Source organism: Wasmannia auropunctata, unplaced genomic scaffold (assembly GCF_000956235.1).
Source record: "Wasmannia auropunctata unplaced genomic scaffold, wasmannia.A_1.0 LD336078.1, whole genome shotgun sequence".
NCBI classification, from domain to species: domain Eukaryota; kingdom Metazoa; phylum Arthropoda; class Insecta; order Hymenoptera; family Formicidae; genus Wasmannia; species Wasmannia auropunctata.
In genome coordinates this window covers 2,793,181-2,812,554 of record NW_012026812.1, presented here as the reverse complement: position 1 = coordinate 2,812,554, position 19,374 = coordinate 2,793,181, and the positions used below count along the sequence as shown (strand labels likewise).

At 46.5% G+C, this 19,374-nt stretch overlaps 2 protein-coding genes across 6 annotated transcripts in view; one reads left to right on the top strand and one right to left on the bottom strand.

Annotated features, from left to right (window-relative positions):
- LOC105448925 (single-stranded DNA-binding protein 3) overlaps nt 1-19,374 on the top strand; it is a 46,237-nt gene that overhangs the window by 1,805 nt on the left and 25,058 nt on the right. The gene's annotated exons all lie outside the window — the stretch shown is intronic.
- Nucleotides 727-15,950, bottom strand: LOC105448923 (excitatory amino acid transporter 1-like). 5 transcript variants are annotated; one of them, XM_011687790.1, is made up of 8 exons: nt 15,805-15,950; nt 12,261-13,545; nt 4,197-4,594; nt 3,081-3,269; nt 2,814-2,997; nt 2,163-2,591; nt 1,924-2,058; nt 727-1,841 (listed from the first exon to the last, which is right to left on the bottom strand). In XM_011687790.1, exons 2-8 carry the CDS (start codon nt 12,278-12,280, stop codon nt 1,691-1,693), a joined length of 1,506 nt encoding a protein of 501 aa, XP_011686092.1. In that variant the 5' UTR covers nt 12,281-13,545; nt 15,805-15,950; the 3' UTR covers nt 727-1,690. The 5 variants fall into 5 exon arrangements, with proteins under 5 accessions (XP_011686092.1, XP_011686090.1, XP_011686091.1 ...); XM_011687788.1 differs by having other exon boundaries at nt 15,847-15,950; XM_011687789.1 differs by lacking the exon at nt 15,805-15,950 and adding an exon at nt 14,283-15,760.

Sequence of the window (19,374 nt, the reverse complement as noted above, 5' to 3'; positions counted from 1 at the left end):
GAAATGATCGACGTTGCCTTCATACTTAAGGGTTAAGTCCCGCGGTTGACTGGCTAATGGCATCGAACTTATTAAGTCTGCTTTTATTCACTGGATATCAAGTAGGTGTAAAAGCTACGCTCGAGACACGATGGCAATAATTTTATGGCACAAACTGCGCGACGACGACATACGTTCCAGACAATGTTAAGTTTAAAATTGACGCATTAGATTATCTTTTAAATGTTTTTTAGACACTTCTGCGAGAACTATCTAAAAGCTGTCAAAAAGACTTAAAAAAAAAAAGACTTCTTATGCGTCGATTTTAGACTTTTGTGTTATCTGGGATACTTTCTAATGCGCATCGCCGCGGAAAAATACGCGCGCGAGCGAGAATCACACACGTAATCTCTCGCTCTTCTATTGTCATCATATAGAAAAAAAGAAGTAACAATAAGAACTTCGAGACACTCCTTGCCTTGTCGGACAATGGTAAAGTCGATTTCTCAGATCACGGAGATTGTTTTATGATCGATCGAAATACCGAGAGTTTCCGCAAACTTAAATGCAATCTTCTGAAGAAACGTAGATAACTCGCGGAGAAAGATCGGACTTATATACGAATTATGCGGCTCGAACGAAATGATTAAACGTGCTTTTTAGTTTCACACGTCGCGATAAATCATATAAGCGTAATAATTTTCTCGTCAAACGCAAAAATGGAAGACAAATATGTATACATGTATATACTATATACTTATACATTTTACAAGCAGATTCGCTTAGTAAGGGGACCTACGATGACTAAAGTTAAGAAGTATTTAGTTTCACAAGCTTATCTTAGATTTTCCAAAATAATCTGAAAAAAACGCTTGTCGCTCGCACCGCGAGCTGCGCGTTAATAATTTTTTAACCGGCCTATCGTTACGTTAAACTTTCATTTTGTATCGCGGAATGAATGTCAATTAAACGACAACCAAAGTAATCCTTGTTTTTCTTTTCTTTTCTTTCCTTATAGTACTTGCATATACAGGCAACTGAACTGAGAGATTCGCGCACGCCCGCGGGCACATTCCGCGTGCGTTTATCGCAGATTATGGCATTATACGATACGGTGGTACAGTGTGTCGATTGCTCCCTTCGTTCATAGTTTGGTTCGCGTATTAGGGGTAATTAATAACTAAATCGATTATTATTTGGCTAAGGTAAAAACGGAACACTTACTGAGTATGCAAGAACACACTTTGTCAAGGGATCGCGTCTCGCGATCCGTCGACCGTATTGTACGATTGAAAATGTATATAGATATACCCGTCAACGGGGCGCTGTATATATTTATATATATAGTCCTCGAAATTCTATAACTTATAAAAAAAGAGAAGTCGGAAATTAGAAATCTCAGACATGACACGGCTGTAACAAGTAATATCATGTTGTCGTCCATAAATTTATTCGTAACTCTCTTAACTCTAATCATTGATTTTAGTTAATATTCTCTCGCATATATTCTTAAATTCTCGGAACTCTCGCAAGTTCTTCGCAGTATGTTATGGCAACATTTCAACGATAAGCCGCGCGCGATTATAAGTTTTGCCGATATGCTTTGCCATGCCGTGGATGGTCGATCCTCCGATCGCGAAGCTCTCGAAGATTTCGTAATCACCGGTCGTCGGAGACGCGGATTTCAACGATTAACGAACACCCCCTCAGCTCATATCGACGTGGTCGCGTGACAGTCGGCTCCGTTTTGCGTCTGCTGCGTGGCGTGCGGCAACGCCGTGAGCTCGTTCCTGCTGAGATGCTGAACGATTCCTGCCCCTAGCGAGTCGCCGATGACGTTAATGGTCGTCCTGCAGCGATCTCTGCGAATGATGTGCGAGGTGCATATTAAAGGATGCTCCTTAAAATTGTAACGGAAGGGAGGGGGGGGGGGAGCACACTTACAGTAACCAGTCGACCGCGATAATTAAGAAGACGTCGTTGGCCGGAAGTCGTACTGTGTCCAATACCATCACCATGGTCACTAGGCCGGCCTGCGGAATTCCAGCCGCGCCGATACTGGCAGCGGTCGCCGTGATACTGCAACAAGATTAAATAGAATAAATAAATTAAATAGATTAAACAGAAATAAAGCTTTCTTCGCGAGACGAATGGAGAGACTTAAATGGAAAAGGAAAGCTCACCTTACCGCTACCAGCTGTCCGAAGGAAAGAGGGACCTTACGCACTTGCGAGATGAAAATGGCAGCTACAGCTTCGTACAAGGCGGTACCGTCCATGTTTACGGTAGCACCTATCGGCATGACAAATCTGGTGACACGCGGATCGATGCCGTTTTTCTCTTCGAGACAGCTGATGGCGAGCGGCAGCGTCGCCGAGCTCGAGGACGTGCCGAAGGCAGTGACGAGCGCTTCCGCCATATTTGAGATGTACGAATAAGGGTTCTTCTTCGTGAGGAGGAAGTACATCCCGGGCAGCACCAGGAAGCCGTGTATCATCAGGGCGACCAACACGGTCAGGAAGTACATTCCGAGCTGGCCGACTATCTCGTCGAGCGACTTCATCTCCGTAATTTTCGAGGCGACTAGAGAGAGCACGCCGATCGGCGACAACCTGCAACACACGAAAATGTACCCGAGTTCCTTAATTCGAAGAATATAACGCGATGAAGAAGAAACGACGCGAGTCGAGATGAATTTATATATCTCGTACGATAGGATTATCGTGCACAAAATTGCGCGATCGTCGACGGTTACGCGAATTTTCTTTGGGGAAAATTAATGCGTTTCGAGAAACGATTGATACTTTATAACGATTTATATTTGCGAGTCTTACCATATGACCCAGCTGGTGATCTGCATCATAGCGCCGGACAGCGATTCGAAGAAGCTCAGCAGTGGCTTCGCCTGCGGCCCCATTTTACCGAGAGTGATGCCCATCACCGTCGCGAATACGACGAGACCGAGGATATTGGAGCCCGAGACTATCTTCTCCTCGAGTTCCCATTCCTCCATAGGAACTAACAAACATCAATTTAAACGTGAAATTTTTGAGCGAAAATGCCAATTAACGCTTATTTAACCGGTGAAAAAAAATGCTTACTACTGGAATTCTCAGGTAACTTAGGCTCGGTTCGATGTTGAGCGACACAGGCCTGCACGAGATTTGGCGGAAACATGTTTCTAACTAGGTCCATCAACGTGTCGACTGTGGAAACATTTTGCGCCGGCCTTTTGGTCTCCGCGGCGGAACTACCGACACCAGGTTGAATCGAGACGACCAGAATTATACCTAATTACAAGATTTAGAGTTTACGCGCTATCAGCATGCAGTTAGACATTTTGCATCTTTTTTTTTTTCATTCGCTTGTGATCAATCGCGGGAGCAAACTAGCGGCAAAAAAGGTTAGCGGTCGCAATAAAAAAAACCGGCGAGATAAGTAACGATGACACAACGACGAGAAATAGCAATTATTCAGCTGGCGCGATAATGCCACAAAGAAAAAAAAGAAGTAGACGGTAGAGGAAAGGTCGAGCGTGATTGCGATACGTAAGCAGAGTGTCGAGTTATAACCGGCGTAATCTCCGTATCGGCACAATATAAAACGTCATATTTGTCCGTTGTTGCAAAAATATTGTAAAGCGACGCGAACTCTCCCCTCGCGATAACGCCACCGAGTGATTCGCCGCTAATTTGTGTTGTCTGACGCGGGTCGTTCGCGCCCGATTCTTGCCGGCTCGGGGCCGTGCTCGGCGTTAATTAACCGAGATGAGTCACGAGAATTCAGGGCTATCAGGCGCATTCCCTTCTGCAACCAGATATGTAAATGCGGGGTTGTGTCTGCCGCTTGTCGCGTTCACCGTTTCTGAGAAACGTAATCGTTTATAGCTCCCGCGCGCTCTGTCGCGACGTCCGAGATGCCATGTGCGATTCTGTGATCGCGCCGTTTGATGCCGAGCAATCGTTTAACCTTCGTAATACGTTATTTAAAACGCTAAATGCATCCAGCTGTTGCGTTGAAGATACGCGCACAATCGTGCATCTTATCCATTCGTATTAATTACGCGCCTAGACACTTTTGGTCCGCAGGTTTCTTCTGAGCTTATCACGCGCGCCGCGCCGCTCTTATCCCGTAATGCAAGATAATTCTCGACGCGGCTTTAATAAATAATTGTACCGCGCGATCGTATAGAGGCTAAATTAGGCTTTCGCACTGACCTAGGATAACCGCGCAGATGGTCGTGACCATGTAGTAGCCGATCGCGCGCGCGCCGATTCTGCCGCTGAGCGACAGATCGAGCGAGCCGATGGCCGATATCAGACTCGAGATGATCAACGGCAGGATCAAGCTCTTGAGCATCCGCAGGAACAGGTCGCCGAGATAATTGATGTACATGATCTCGCGGGGCGTCCATTTCTCGCGTGTGTTGCGCAGGATGATGCCGAGTACCACGCCGCCCACCACGCCGCAGACCGTCAGTATGGTCAGCGCGTTGTGGCTCAGACACGATCGCATCTTCTGCCCGGCGGTCCGCGGCCTCTTGCTGGGCTCTTGAGGGTAGTACGAGCTCCTCTCCTTGATCTTGCCCTGATTCTCCGCCCCCGACAGCGGCGACCTGGAACACATCGATAACGTTCTTTGATAACATTTTTCTCTCGCTCTTCCTTCGCAAGACTCTCTCCTTTCAATCCCCCTTTTCACTAGAAACGTTTTGCTATAAGGATGACGTAAACTTTTGACGTTCGAGAAACTCACTGACGCGTTAATCTTGGGAGATATGAGCTTTAGCATTTTTTTAAGAACAACTTATACGGACAAATTATTTCTGTTACGTGTACTATTTCTGAGTTTCGAGGATAAAATACGGTAAGATCGCGTGTGTCTCGGCAAAAGATAAGATTGTTTATTATATATAATATATACGCGTACATTTAATTTAATTTAAGAGACACTGCGCAGACGACATGTAAACGCTTCGAGTTCGAGACGACTACTGTAACGTACGAATGGCAGAAGCTGGGAAACTTAATATCTTCCGTGATGGACGTGACTTTTCATAACCGTTGAAAGATAAGACAATAACAAAACTCGTAATGTATGTTTATTCTTATGTATGTCGACAGGTGATATAACTATGTATACCTATAAATACGTTAGACATTTTTTCATCTGTTACGTAGACTGTATTGCTTCCAAAATACATCAGCAAAATCGTATAATAATCTCCCAGAAATTTATAACTTCTTACGAAATATTCAAAGTTAATTCCAATTAATGTCAGTCTGAAACGTTAACTTTGAAAATATAACATTTTTATTTCTGAATTGTTAACGTATTTTATCTCAATGTTGTAAAATTTGAAGCAAAAGAAGTAATAAATAATATATATATATATATATATATATATATATATATATATAGACTCTAAAAATTGCGAATCCAGCTCTTACGAAATTTATTCACTCGTCATGATTACGTGAATCGTATGATAAATGTTTCTAATTTTTATTCTTACGTCTTGCTCGAAATCATAAATAGATTGTGCTTACCCCATTCCATCAGCATTCATAATAGTCGCACCAGGAAATATATAAAATAATTTTATAAAATGATTTTCTAAAATAATTATTAGAATTTATTCTGAAAAATTAATAGCTCATAGCATCGCTAAATAACGCGAATTACATCGAAAAATGTTCTCGTTACCGCGCTTCTTCCAATTCCCAGAACAATCGTACGGTTTACTTCAATAATTAGCACTTCATTATAGTATGTGTATCTAACGCGCGCGATTTGCACGGTTCCCGATTGTTGGCAGCGGCACTTCGCACACGATAACGTTGTCACAAACAATTCTTTTTAGACCCAGATTTATTGAAATTGGCACCTTTCGGTTGCATTACTGGTCTCTTCTGCAGTTAACCGGGAACTGTTTTAAACCATCGACTATTTCAAGCTGACAAGGTTCCAATCTCCTGCAATTCTCTGAAGCGCACATAACGCAATCTCAGCACAGCGCGTTCCACCGCAGGAAATAAATCTACGAGCTAACGCAAAGAAGCGCGCGCGCGTCACGTAGGGGGAAAAAAAGCGTAGAAATGCCTCTGACTTTTTCAAAATCGGGAAATAAGACTGGTGATCGATTACTCGGTCTGACGACGGCTCAGCGGGAGTAGCGGGACGACCGTCCGCGCTGTCAAGGCGAATCGCCTCTATCGCGATGCGGTACGTAACAATACGCGGAAGTATCGATAGCAAACCCACGCGCGATTATATTTGTATATGCAGCTGGCGGCATACGAGGAATTACACTGCGAAATTGTCATCATAGGAACATCTTTTAATGTCGCAAGATAACGATCTGTCGATCTCCCATTGGACAATGTCGCTACATATCTGTGCCAATTAAGAATGTATTTTTCACTATTAAGCTAATACGCGTTTGCTGATACGCGGAGCTGTTGCGAAATTAAGCGGATCAGGCGAATGGTGCTTTAGCTCTCGCCGCTTATTGTCTTAATTCGACAATACAGTGCAGGTGTAGCTTTGCAAATACATGGAAAACATATTAACTTGTCGCTTTAAGTGCATAGGTCGATTTTGCATTATTATTATTTTTGTAATTAAAAACAAACACTTTAAATTATTAACTTCAATTATAGATCTTAATATCTTATATAATATATTTTTGGAAAATGAAATCAACTGGAACGCGAAATCTCCGCTTATTTATAGATGATCACGCTTCGTGACGCTTTGCCGTATTCATCGGTATTTCCATGCGGCATAAATAAATACGTCTCGCGTATGCAATCGCACGACTTTTTGTTGTCGGCTCAAGTCTGTAGCAGTTTTTACAAGTCGAGCGATGCGATTTCAACGCGAAATTTGTTCCGCGTGATTATGCGTGCGACGGCGTAAAGGGACGTAAAAGGCAAAGGTGATGAACCGAGTCCGTTTGCGTGGGCCAAAAGGAGAGTCATTAGAATGAATACGTACACACAATCTGTCAGTCGTCTTTATCTTTGGGCTTACGCAAAAACTGTCATTGTAAGATGTCACCGACCCGACTCGACGACGAGTATCTCGATCGCACGTGCCGCGCTCGGAGAACCGGTCGGAGAGAGATACACTCGCTCGAGCATAATTTTTTTATCCGCGGTTGCGTCATCGATCAAGGACGCGGGCTGGTCGCGCATCTAACGCTTGTCGCGACGAAGGACGCCCCGTTGCGTCCTAATATATGCTGATGATTGCCGGTGACGTCATCGGTGTTAATATAACGTCGCCGATAAATCCCGCTCATTTTGTCGGACGAGTCGAAAACAGAAGTGTCGGATTACCGCGTAATTTAACAAGAGCAATGTTCGGTGCCTGCACGGCGTGGACCAATGTTGCACACTTGGCGCGATCTCTGCCAAGTTCTTCCACCTCGAAGAGCTTCCGGGTGCAGGCACTCGCGAGTGTTATAAACCGCGCGGTAAACGTGACGGCAGCTCGCGCCCAATCGAATACTGCACCGGTCTCTCGTGCGTGGCCCGCGTTAACCTTTAAACCACTATATCGGCCTCACAGACCGCTATTGAAACGTTACTTGTCAATAATTTTCTTATTTTTCACCATTTAAATATATTTTATTTTTATTGTACATAAGATTTTTTTGTTAACCCTCACATTATTGAGGCATAATTAAAACATATTATAGTTTTCCTTTTTCCCATCAACAAATATTAAGAAAACATACATTTTTATTATAATTAAACTTATAAAATTAGCGGAAGTATAAGTAAAGCGGTCTGTTAGACCGACATTGTGATTAGTGTGAGTTTTTTGGGCGTGGTGGTTTAAAAGTTAATAACTGCACGCGAAGGAGAGGGCGCGGTGCGGTGCGACAAATTTCCAAGCTTACGAAAGCTTCCAGGCTCACGGTAACGACGGAGGAGACCACGGACAGCCGCGCACGCAACGCGTGGGCGTTCGTCACGGATCGTTTCGCGGATGTGTTTCCATTATTTCCGTCCCTCGTACCGAAGTTCCGGCGCAAATCCGCGCCGATACGGTAATATGTCACGGGGGGAAGGGGGGGGAAGGGGGGGGAAGGGGGAAGATGGCCTACTTCGTGGCGTCCTTGCTGACCCACTGGCCCGGTATTTTTATCTTATCGTCAAGACGTCTCCCAAACAACTGTGCCTCAACAAGCTAACGGGGATCGGGATTTTTCCATTAGATTTCGCAATGTGATATTCATCACGCGCCGCGCGGCGGACGCGAACGGGAGCACGAGTGGCCTCGCGATGAATGAGAATTTCGAGGTAAACGAACGAACGACGCGGCGACGACGACGTACAAGATGACTTTAATTGTGCCAGTTAATCCGTCGATCGCGCGAACTATGTACACTCGGGCGCGCAACGTCATTCGCAGATGCCGGGTTGACACGATTGGCCTCACGCGACCGTTGAAAAACAATCCGGACTGAACACACGTGCGGCGGGGCAGATGGGAAAATATCGTCCCTGAGAATTAATGCCGGACCACACGCTGATGATAAAACGCGTCGTCCGTTTCCGGCCGAGTCTCTCTATATATACTTTTGCACTGTATGTTTTTTTTTGCGCGGTTTTATGTTACAGTTAATCGACGGCGCTCAACGAATCGCACTGAATACCAGAGTTAAAGGGTATCACCTTGTCGAGTGTTCAACGCCGGCTCGTCTCGAATAACGGGTCAATTGTAACCTTTTCGGTTTAACGAGATGTGACGGCGGAAATAAAAATTTTTACGGCTCTTGAACGCGGCAAATGGCACCATACGTGTTTCGCGGAAAGCGCAAAATCGCCGATCGGCGTGCACTTGTATGTTTGCGTGAAGACCGCACGCTTGTTAAAATACAGCCGCAACCGATTAAAATGAATTAGCGCGGCTATAGGATTAAGCGTGGCTAGAAGTAGGAATAATAAGTTGGCGCAATTTGTCAGAAGAGATCAGCGTGGAAGAGAGAATTAAGCGCAGTTATAGAAACGGGAATAATATACAGGCCTCTTTGCGCGCCGTCTCTCTCACGCTCCAGTTTTTTAATCGTCCCGAATACAAAGCGGGGACAATGAATGGACGAATAAATCGATTAAAGGTAAACATTAATTGGACTCGAGACATCGCGGAGTGACACGTGACATCGTGCTAAATACTCCAATGCCGCGACGTTGGCTCGGGTAAAAGGTCCAAAATTATCCTCGGCCAAACAACTTGTTGAATACGCGCTTACGTAAGAGAGCACACTGCACACTGATGCAATGCATCAGCACACCGATGCAGGTAAATCTTTCTCTCTCACTCTCACTTGTTTATTTTGAAAATCCGACGTCATTGGATGTAAGCCTAAAAAGATTCTCTGTACTACTCAGACGCGTTAAAGCTTAATATTTCATTTACAGAAAGGGAGAAAGAGACGGATAGAGACGCATATAAAGATAGGGCTTGTTGCTTCGCAAATATTTGCCGCGAATTTTGACGTCTCGGTTATGATTATTTCGCGTACCGTGTATATAACGTCATGCGAAGAGACTTAAGTGCGTGTCAGAATAGCGTCTGATTTCTCCGATGTTATATACGACCGACGGATAAAAACCTCCATAAAAACGTCCAGCCTTTTGACTCCCCTGTCTTTACCGTCTATCCTTCTGTAGTTGAATAATTAGCACGCGGGCTACGGTAACCGGTTTTATATACGTATTACGCGTGCACATTGTAACTGACATCTTTACAAGGTACAAGGCTTCGAATGAAGAGCGACAGTGGGATCGCGTGGAAAGAGAGAATTTTTTTCCTCGTAAATCTCGCGATTTAATGACGACTTGAGAATTATCGACGAAATTGTGAAAATTTTATACCGAGGCATTCGTTATCTCCGGGTCGACGCGATATGCAAAGCTCATCAAGAGCAGGTAATTCGATACGTATTACGTAGAATTGCTCACGCAAATGTGAAAATAAACACGCCCGCTGTAAATCAAATTCTATCGATCGCGGTCGATCGCGGGAAAATGCGAGATAAATTTGCAGTTGTAGCGTTCAAAGGCGGCGTGCACGATTTTCTTATCAGCAATAAGGATGAACGCGCGCAACCTCTATATACGTCGCACAGTTTCGCATTCGCGATAATTCATTTCATTGGCGTACTCCCCAGGCCGGATGTGTCTCTCGCGTTCGCATGTTTCGTTTAATTATAATTTTTGTTACACTTTTTTTTCTGTAATCGAGAAGCCTCCGTCATCGGGCTTCAAGGTGCAATTTAAACGATCTATTTGATCCGTACATCCGGAATCTTTTATATAATCCTTTCTGCCGTGTAATTCAAAAGAGAGCTGAAAACGCAGAAGCGAGTGCGTAATGCGAATCACGTATACTTATATATAGGTATATCAGAATGCACGCGATGTACGAAACTATATTATTAAAATAAAATTCTGCCGCGAATTGTAGTCTAAAACAATCGCGCGACGCGCGTTTCCCCCTCGGCCCTCTCACCCCTTTCGGGGCAAGAAGTTCGTCAACAGACTGCGCTGCCGCGGAAGCTGCATCTACGCACATTCTCATTACAATTGACGACGATTTCTTATGCGTTGCACTGCGCTGCGTGCGCGCGCGTAACCGTCGTCGTCTTGCTCCCTCCTCTGTTCCTTATCACAAAGAACGGGGCTTAACAATGATTTAATGAGCAGCCGGCGAGCGCCCGCTGTTGCCCATTATGGAATTCTGTGCCAATGAATCTCGCTGTCGCTGAATGCGATATACGATGCGACGTATAATGGATCAACTGCATACGCGATATATGTATATGTATATATAGGTACGCACGCGGGGTGACGGTATACCATTCACCGGTGTGCGAGTACTCGCCATTGAAATGAGACTTGCGATTTGTAGGTGGCGATAAATTCGTGATGAATTAAATTATCGTAAAATATCGCGTCTTAATTTTCGAACTCAGACTTCTGCACAATCAGACTTCAGACGGAAGTCGTGAACGATACGCTGCATGCTTGCATTTTATCGGGAAACCGGCGATGGAATATGAGATAACGCGCGCGATACACGCCCTCTCTCGTTCTTGTAATATTTATTTTCTTCTAATCGTTGCGATATTTTTTCTACGATTTAGCCGCGCGATAAACGAAGTTTAGATCGTATTATATTGCGATAAAAAAATATGCGTCAGTTACGACGATTTCAATCGTAAGCTTAACGTTTATGCGTTTCAGCTGAATTCTAAATTATTATGTAAGGTGCGATTAGCACATCATTAACTTCTATCGTGACTAGATCGTGACTAGATTGTAACTCTTCATTTACGATTTAATGACTAAATTATAAATGAAGAGTTATGACCAATTCACGGTAATTTTAAATGACTAAAAATACTAATTTAAAATTTAGCTTGAACGCGATTGGAATCGTCGTAAACTCACGCATATTTTATCACGTGATTACCGCGTGAGCAAAAAATATTGCTGAAATCAAAGATACACGGTATCGCCACGAGGAAGAGATTGTTCCATATTATGCATAATTTATCGGTGAAATTAAAATCCATTTTAATCAAGCCTAAAAGTCAACATGCAACCTAAATAAACCAATATGAACGATTTACGTTTTGCCACGCGACAAATGTATGCACGCAAAACGATAATAATTCTTAGATTAAAAGCATTAAAGCTGCTATAAACAGTACATAAAAGTCTGAAAAATAATAATAATCAAAATTTACAATAACTTGAGAAATTAAAGCGCGCTTATGTTTTAAATGTTGAAAAATACGTGCGAATAAAATAATATTATCATGAAAAGACTATTTCCTAAAGTAGGTTCTTGAAATTTTCTTATCGAAAATTGCGTGGCACTTTTTTTTACGAGACACTAAATTCCGGGGAGAACTGGGTCAAGAAGGTCCAAATGGCAGAGGGCAAAGTTTATTCGATACACGTGTCGTATGTAGTTATCAGCAGTCCGATGATGATAGCTCATCATAATAATATGAAATATACAATCCACACAAATGACCTGCAGTAGCAGTTGCATCAGAACAAGTATAAAAAAAATCTACTTCGAGAAGGACATTCGCGTATCGCGACGAGTGCATGCAAGCGCAGGCTTGATCAGGATATCGCCGTTAATTAATCAACCGAGTCATTTGCAAATCATATATAGGCAATCGTTAAGGAGACGAGAAATAAATAGAAATAGCGAGATATCTCGCGCGATAGGAGGGAGATCGTACTTACAGCTCGCTTGCCACTTCCATGATGCGCTTCCTGCGTCCTGTACGTTCCAACGAGAACCGCGCTCGGCAATCGTTTACATAGAGCGTTCACTTCCAGTTAGCCGGAAGCGGCGGCCGTCCCGATGGGGAAGAGAATCGCCGGAGCTGGATCGTCGAGGGGCACCAAGAGCGAATTTGCCTCTGCCTCTCTGTCTCACACTCTCTCTCTTGTCCCCCTGGTCTCCCTCTCAACGTCGCCGTTTTTTTTTTTTTTTTTCGTGAGTGAACACGGCACGTTCGAAGTGGTGACGCTAGCGGCGGGATTTAAGCCGAGAGGGATGAGACGCGATGGAGGACGAAGGAAAAAGAGGTCGAGGACATGCGCGTGGACGACGGGGGATGAAGGATTAGATGCTCCAACGTCGATTAGCGCGCTAGCGCGCGCACGGGTTTCCTCTTTTTTCCCCTCTCTCTCCCTTCCTCCGGCCCGATTCCAGAGCGACGGTATACTGAATTCCCTCCGTGGAATTTAGAGCGTTCGCAGGGATTCGCGGAGATTCGCGATTCGGGCCGATCCGGAAGCTGACGCACGACACATACGTCGTCGATCGGCGACGAGCGGCGTAACGGCGCGCACAAACTGGATGGACGCTGAGTATCTCGTTAGCCAGGAGAGGATGTATGCTGATGGGGCTCTCAATCTGTGCCACCTTGGGTGGTACGATTAGCTATGGCGATTTCCCCCCTATACGACGATCTCTTCCTGCCCGCTATACCGGCTGGCCTATCATCGCGAGATATATACTCTGTTACGAATATACGCGCGCGCTTTGCGTATGCGAGTAAGCGGCTACCACGACCCCATCGGAAGCCACCGGCCAGGGTCCCTATTGTTTGTCGGCGGTGTCCGTCCGCACTCGACTGTGATGATCCACCGGCGGTTACCGCGCACGCTGGCGATTCTTCTCCCGCGTTTCGGCTACGCTCGACAACCGTACCCCTCGCGCGCTGAAAACAAGCCTTCCCTCATCCGAGAACGGATTCCCAGCGCTTCGGGCTATCCTCTCTCCGCGTCTACCCTCTCTCTCTTTCTCCCCCTCCCTCTGCCTCTTCCTCTTTTCCTCCTGATGCGAATCTCGCTCTCCGTTGTTAACTCTTCGACGACACGAGGATCGTTTTAGTGTCACTTTGACAGACAGCCTTCGGAAAGACTCGGGGGTAATGGCAAGAAGTGTGCGGAGTACTCCGAGATTCGCAGGACGATATCACCCGTCGATCGATGAGCAAACAGTCGCCTTTGTTGTTATCTGCAACAGAACATTAACGACGCGCTGTTAATATTGATAATGCGCTGAATCTTGATGTCCCTAAAGCCTTTTAAAACCTCCTCCCGCTACACAGGACTCCGCCTATATCGACGTGTTTTAGCATTTATTTTTAACGTCGCCGAGTACGGCTCGTGATCAAACGCACGATATTAATGAGCAATAATCGCCGGTTGTGTTTTTACATAACGTTTTACGTCGGGGAAAACGAGTGCTCTTCGCGACAGCGCAAACAAATCCGCTCGAATACATTAATCCGATCTCGTTACTGTTTACTCTTTCGGCGTACGCGCGCCCAGCGGTACAGATGTCGGTCGTTAAGCTTTGACACTTGTCAATGTACGAGAAGTACATGTCATCAGACTCAACATCTCTTTTTTTCCTCTCCAATTTCGTACCATATTTAATATCTTAATATTACTTTAAAGAGCTAATAAAAATAAACTTAAAAAGAGCTTTTTCTTCTCCCATTCCTCCCTTTCGTCCTCTCGTCCTCTCTCTCTCTCTCTTTCACACACACTTTTTCCCTCTCCCTCTCTGCCTCTCTCTCCTTCTTACTCTTTGAACAAGTCGATCGATGAATTCTAGTCAACGCAACTGATGCAACACGTGCGCGGCGTGTAATCGTTACATAACATGTTACATTTATGGTAAAAAGATAAACAGCTGTTGATAAAGACGAGGCAGTAAATCAAAAATGTAGCAAGAATTATATTTACCAGCATCTTGCTGAATTGCATCTCTCACCTCCTTTCTGTCTCTCTTTCTCTCGAATTAGATAGTAATATTATTTGTAATATTATTACATATAGTTATTATTTGAATTTGAATAATTGCAATTACTTAAAGCACAGTACTTATCGCGTTAGAAGATTGTAAAGCTAACACCCGAGGCGCGACGTAATTTATTCGCGATCGTTGTTATTGAGCAAGTTTGCGCATTCGCATGCATCCGATTCGATTAGCATCGGCGACGTAGAAAACGGAAGGGGAGGGCTTGGGACGCGACGTTTGCGAGACGCGCGTTGAGTGGTTTGACAACTTTAATTGCCGTACACAGAAAAGATCGACCAGTGAGCTAATCGCGCGGAATAGCCCCGTTTCACGCCCCGAGCAACGTTCGCCGATTCGGCGTTTATCACGCCTTACAACTTCGCGGCGTGCAATCGAGCGCGTGGGACGGGAAAGGTCGGGGAAGGTCCCAAGTGTGTCCCTTAACGAAGATGCCCTCGTTCCAAATTTAAAGCTTCTCAAGTCTGCCGCCTCGGTTGTCGATTAATTCCGATAACCTTCGGCTCCCATAATTGTTTGCACAAGCATTCGTTAATCGAGGTACCGAACTGTACACGACGACCCGCACAGCCTTCGTCAAACTTTTTTGTCATTTATATTTTCCCCTCGTGATAAGCGTGGAAAAACTAATTATTGAATCGCGTAAAAAAAAAAAAAGAAAAAATCAGGTAAAGGATCAAATCGAAGCGAGCGAGCAACATGCATGAAGATATCGTCGGCGATATCCTCGTACATGCTGTATCTGTTTGAAGCGTAATGGAATTTTAACGAGACGCTGCATGTGCTGTGCCGTTTCCCGAGCGGTAGAAAAGCCGCCCCTGATCGTTTCTGCAGAAACACCTGTGTGTAACTAAAGCCCGAGGTGAATTAAGGCCGCCGCGCGCGGATGATAACTTGATTTTGTAACGCGACCGGACGCATGCGGGTGATTCTTTTCGCGAATCGATACGAGCTCTCGCGTACACACGGGAGCACGTAAATCGAGGCACCCGAGACAGCCGTGTTGCGTGCCAGTCATCAAGGCGGCGATATACGTGCACCATTGTTCGTCGTTGCGATAAACACGTCGCACACAATTTCAAAGGGGTTGGAACTTGCAGCTCTCTCTCCTCTCATTTTCACCTCCCTCCCCCCTTTCCCCCCGCCGTAGGAAATTCCCTACCCCGAGCGGTTTACTTTCGTTTTCCCTCGCGTCGTCGTGGCGTCGCTCGTTGTGGAACGCAACAGCCGCGTTTTCTAAGTTCTCACGTCGTCGAACAGCGTCACAAAACGCTCGCGCACGGCCGAAGACGACACAGCAACAACGATTATCGTAACGCGCCGCGTAACTGGTCGCACATTATCGTGCGTGAACGAACGAACGGATGGATGGATGGATGGATGGATGGATGGATGGATGGACGGACGAATGAACGGACGGATGGACGGAAGTATCGTATCATATCGTACCGTATCGTATCGTGTCGTGTCGTGCGTGTGTATAATACGTACGTCGGTGTCGCGATCGGTCGCGCTCCTGGATAACGAGGATCCCAGTTTCTGCACGCGCGACGCGGCGACGATCGCGAGACTGTGGCGGCGCGACGTTAAGTTGCTTCTTTATAGCACGGTGTTGGCGCGGCTAGGAGAGCCGCGCGCGCGTGTGGGACGTTCATGCCACGCGTTCGAAAAGCGCGCGAGAGAAGGGTGGAGTTGGCGAGGCGGGAAAGCGCGAACGAGGAGAAGAGAGAGAGAGAGAGAGAGATAAATCGACGGGCGAGACGCGACGGGATGAAGCAAAAAATCATGCCGAATCGCACGCGCGTGCGTGCGGGCGCGCGGTCGAATATTCTCAATGATCGCGCCGGAGGTCGCGCCTTTCTCTTTCGGCGTTCCCAGCAGCCGATTTTCGGGAGAAGGACGCACGCTTTATTATCGCTTGCCCTCGGCTTCGCCTCTCGTTATCGCCGGTGTTATCCGGTAAAAACCGGCGGGAAGTTAAAATCCCGCGAAAGAAGAAGTGAATGACTTTCGCCAGTCACACGGACGGTCCTCTCGGATGAGAGCTGGCGCAGTGGGCGGGGGGGGGGGGAGGCGCAGCTTCCCTCACGAGGGTAAGGGAAAGAGGGGAAGAAGAGGATATCCCGCGCTCGCGCTCTATACCCTTCCTCCACCACCTCGCGGACTTGACGGCGGTCGCCATGGCGAATTCATTGTCACCCCGGATTCTATCTGGGCGCCTATATTTCCGTCTGACGTGCGCAACGAATCGGATGTCAGGAGGTACTGCCCACGCGACGCGTAGATAGGATCGATAAAACGCCTCCAACCTGAATTTCGGATAAGCCGCGCCGATACCCCGCCAGCTCGCGCCGTCGGTTTAAATCTCGCCACGTGCGACAGCAAAAAAAAATGAGAAAGAAATTCGCGCAACGTCTTCGGTACAGGCGACAAGACACGCTCGACAGGAAAGGGAACACGCGTTTCTCCCTGCAGCGTGTATGGCTTCGGCGAGAAACCGGGCACTGTCGCCGGTGTGAAATTCGGTGCGCTCGCAGCATCCGCGTTTTGCCGCGCGATCGAAGAGGTACGCCACCCCTCTCCCGTTGAATGAACCCTTCCTCTTTCTTTTTTTTATCGATTTTCAGGACACGGCGTCGCGCGCTCGACGGAGAAAAGGAAAAAAAGAGGGAAAGAAACGCGAGAATTTTGTCTTTCCTTTACGCCTCCGCATTACGGAGAAAAGAAACCCGTTTCGTTTCGCCTTCGTCTCCTACGTAACTCGCGCGATATCGCGCGTATATCTATACAACACGAGGCGAATTGCCGTATCCGGCAATCGCGATTCGCGAGACTACTTGACTACATGCGCGACGTGACGCGATGCGACGCGACGTGAGACGACTCCGCCGTTCTTGTTTGCGCGTGAAGACAGGCCGCGGAATCGCGCGGATTAGTCGCTTACCTGACGATAGCGCGAGGATAATTCAAGCCCGCGCGCGAGTTCGAAAAGCGCGCGGGCGACGGGGAAACCGGCCTCTCTCTCTCTTCCGACTCGTCGTGCCTTCGTAGGTGGAGCCAGCGGTCGCTTCCTTGCCCCGACGGATCACTCATTCTGCGGTTTCGAGCTATATTTGTATCTCGGAACGATACTGCGATAAAAGAGAAAGAAAGAGAGAGAGAGAGAGAGAGAGAGAGAGAGAGACTGCCTTGTGTATGCGTAACTAATGAATTTTACAAAATTGCCTTGGTGATATCGAACTGAACAATCGAAAAATATCTTTAAAGTTTCCCTAGAGAAGTCACTTAAAATATAGAAAAAAAATTGTCAAAGACTATTGGAAAAAAAATCAAAATTATATGAATTTATGTCTTGTGCAAGGAAGCTCGAATTATCTACGATATTAAACTTAAAAAAAGATAGAATTCTAAACATTACTTTCGCAATAAGCATTATCGTGGTGCACTATCAAGAATCGGAAATTTCACAATGTAAACTATCTCTCATATTACTCAATGTAAATCCATGTTTCGTCGATTTGCACAAAAATAATATTGATCTTCATATTGCTTGTAATTTTGTAAAAAGCACAGTTATACAGGATTAATGGAAAGACTCTCGATAATGCGTGTATATATTTGAAATATATATTGTATTTATTCAGGAATTATACAAATATTGGCATATAAGTTAGCGTAGCAGGTCGTCGATTACGCATCTGTTTAGTAACGCCACGAAGGGAGGAGGGGAAAGATGCACTGTTTTTTCTAACGGCAGTAATCCGATCTTTCAGTCCGTAATAACGGAAATGCCTATAATCGTTGAAATTAACAAGCGTCATTTAAGTCTGACAAATGGGAAGTTGGTGCGTTCCCCGAATCGCGCGATCCACGGTACAAAGGCTACTTCGTTTGTATCCTCTCCACGACAGCGTATCGAACAGAATCGAGTTGTCCCATTCGGCCGAAACGCGCTTTCGGGCCCTCCCTCTCCCTCCCGCGCGTCGCCAGGAATAAAGAGGAACCTCGACATTTTTTTTTCTTCTTTCGCGAGAACTGTTCGAACGGAGGTCGCACATGAATAACGTCGTACATTTGCTATTGTAATTTAAAACGGCACGTGTTTCGTGAGGCAGACGCTCGTCACACACGCGCGCGCGGGCCGAGCGAGCAGGCCCGGCGGCGGAGGACGGGGCTAACGGGATTATCAATCGGCAAGTGTCCGCGCGCCCTCCCTCCTCCCCCTTCGCCATCCCCCCTGCCGGTGCAGAGCGAGCCAGCGATCGGACTTCAAAGGATTGAGAACCGCTGGCGCGCGTGCGACGCGAATGCGCGGATGCGAGCGCGAGCGAGTCGCGCGACGCGAGGACGGGAGCGTTGCGTACAACCGGCTGCTTTAACGGTGGCTCGGTAACATCATCCTCTCGTTCCTTCTCTTTCCTTTTGTCTTCTTCTCCTTGGCGATATCTCGAAATTATATTTTATGCCAGTTAATCGATTATGATTCGATCATCGTCGCTCGTTCGCGAACGGCGAAGCGAGAATCGGCGGTAAAGTAACGTTAACCGCCCCGGATATATCATTATCGCAGCCGACTGTACGCGATACTTGCGCGCGGATGTACATGTACGAAAACTGCGCGCTCGAGCGTCGGGAACGAATATTCCCGGGGGCCGCACGCAAATGCGTCCTTGTGCGGATTAATTGCTGCGCGCGCGCGAGCGCGCCAGCGGTCGCATTAATTGCGTGCTCTCTTTTCCACGCTCCAACCTTTTTTGCCCTCCGTTTCCCTTCTCCTCCCTTCCCCCCGCGCTCGCGGGGGACGCGAAACGTCGCCCAATTGCGAGCAATTTACTCCGGTCCGCGCGCGCCATGGGTCAATGCTAGATCCGGCCATCCCCGCTGCCGACGTCCGCGAAGCCGGATTCCACTCGAATAGTCCCGTCGTCACCATCGAATATTCCTGACCGGAATTATTCGCGTATGCACGCTCGAGAGCGGAGATGAGAGACGCGGGCGGACTCTGTGTGTATCCGCACG

Excerpts from the sequence above, each read along its gene's own strand:
- LOC105448923 (XM_011687790.1), bottom strand. The coding sequence starts at position 12,280 with ATGGAAGTGGCAAGCGAGCT. Across the intron at positions 4,595-12,260 it reads ATGGAAGTGGCAAGCGAGCT|GTCGCCGCTGTCGGGGGCGG; the intron begins GTAAGTACGATC and ends GATGTGTTCCAG. Across the intron at positions 2,998-3,080 it reads GTTACCTGAGAATTCCAGTA|TTCCTATGGAGGAATGGGAA; the intron begins GTAAGCATTTTT and ends GATGTTTGTTAG.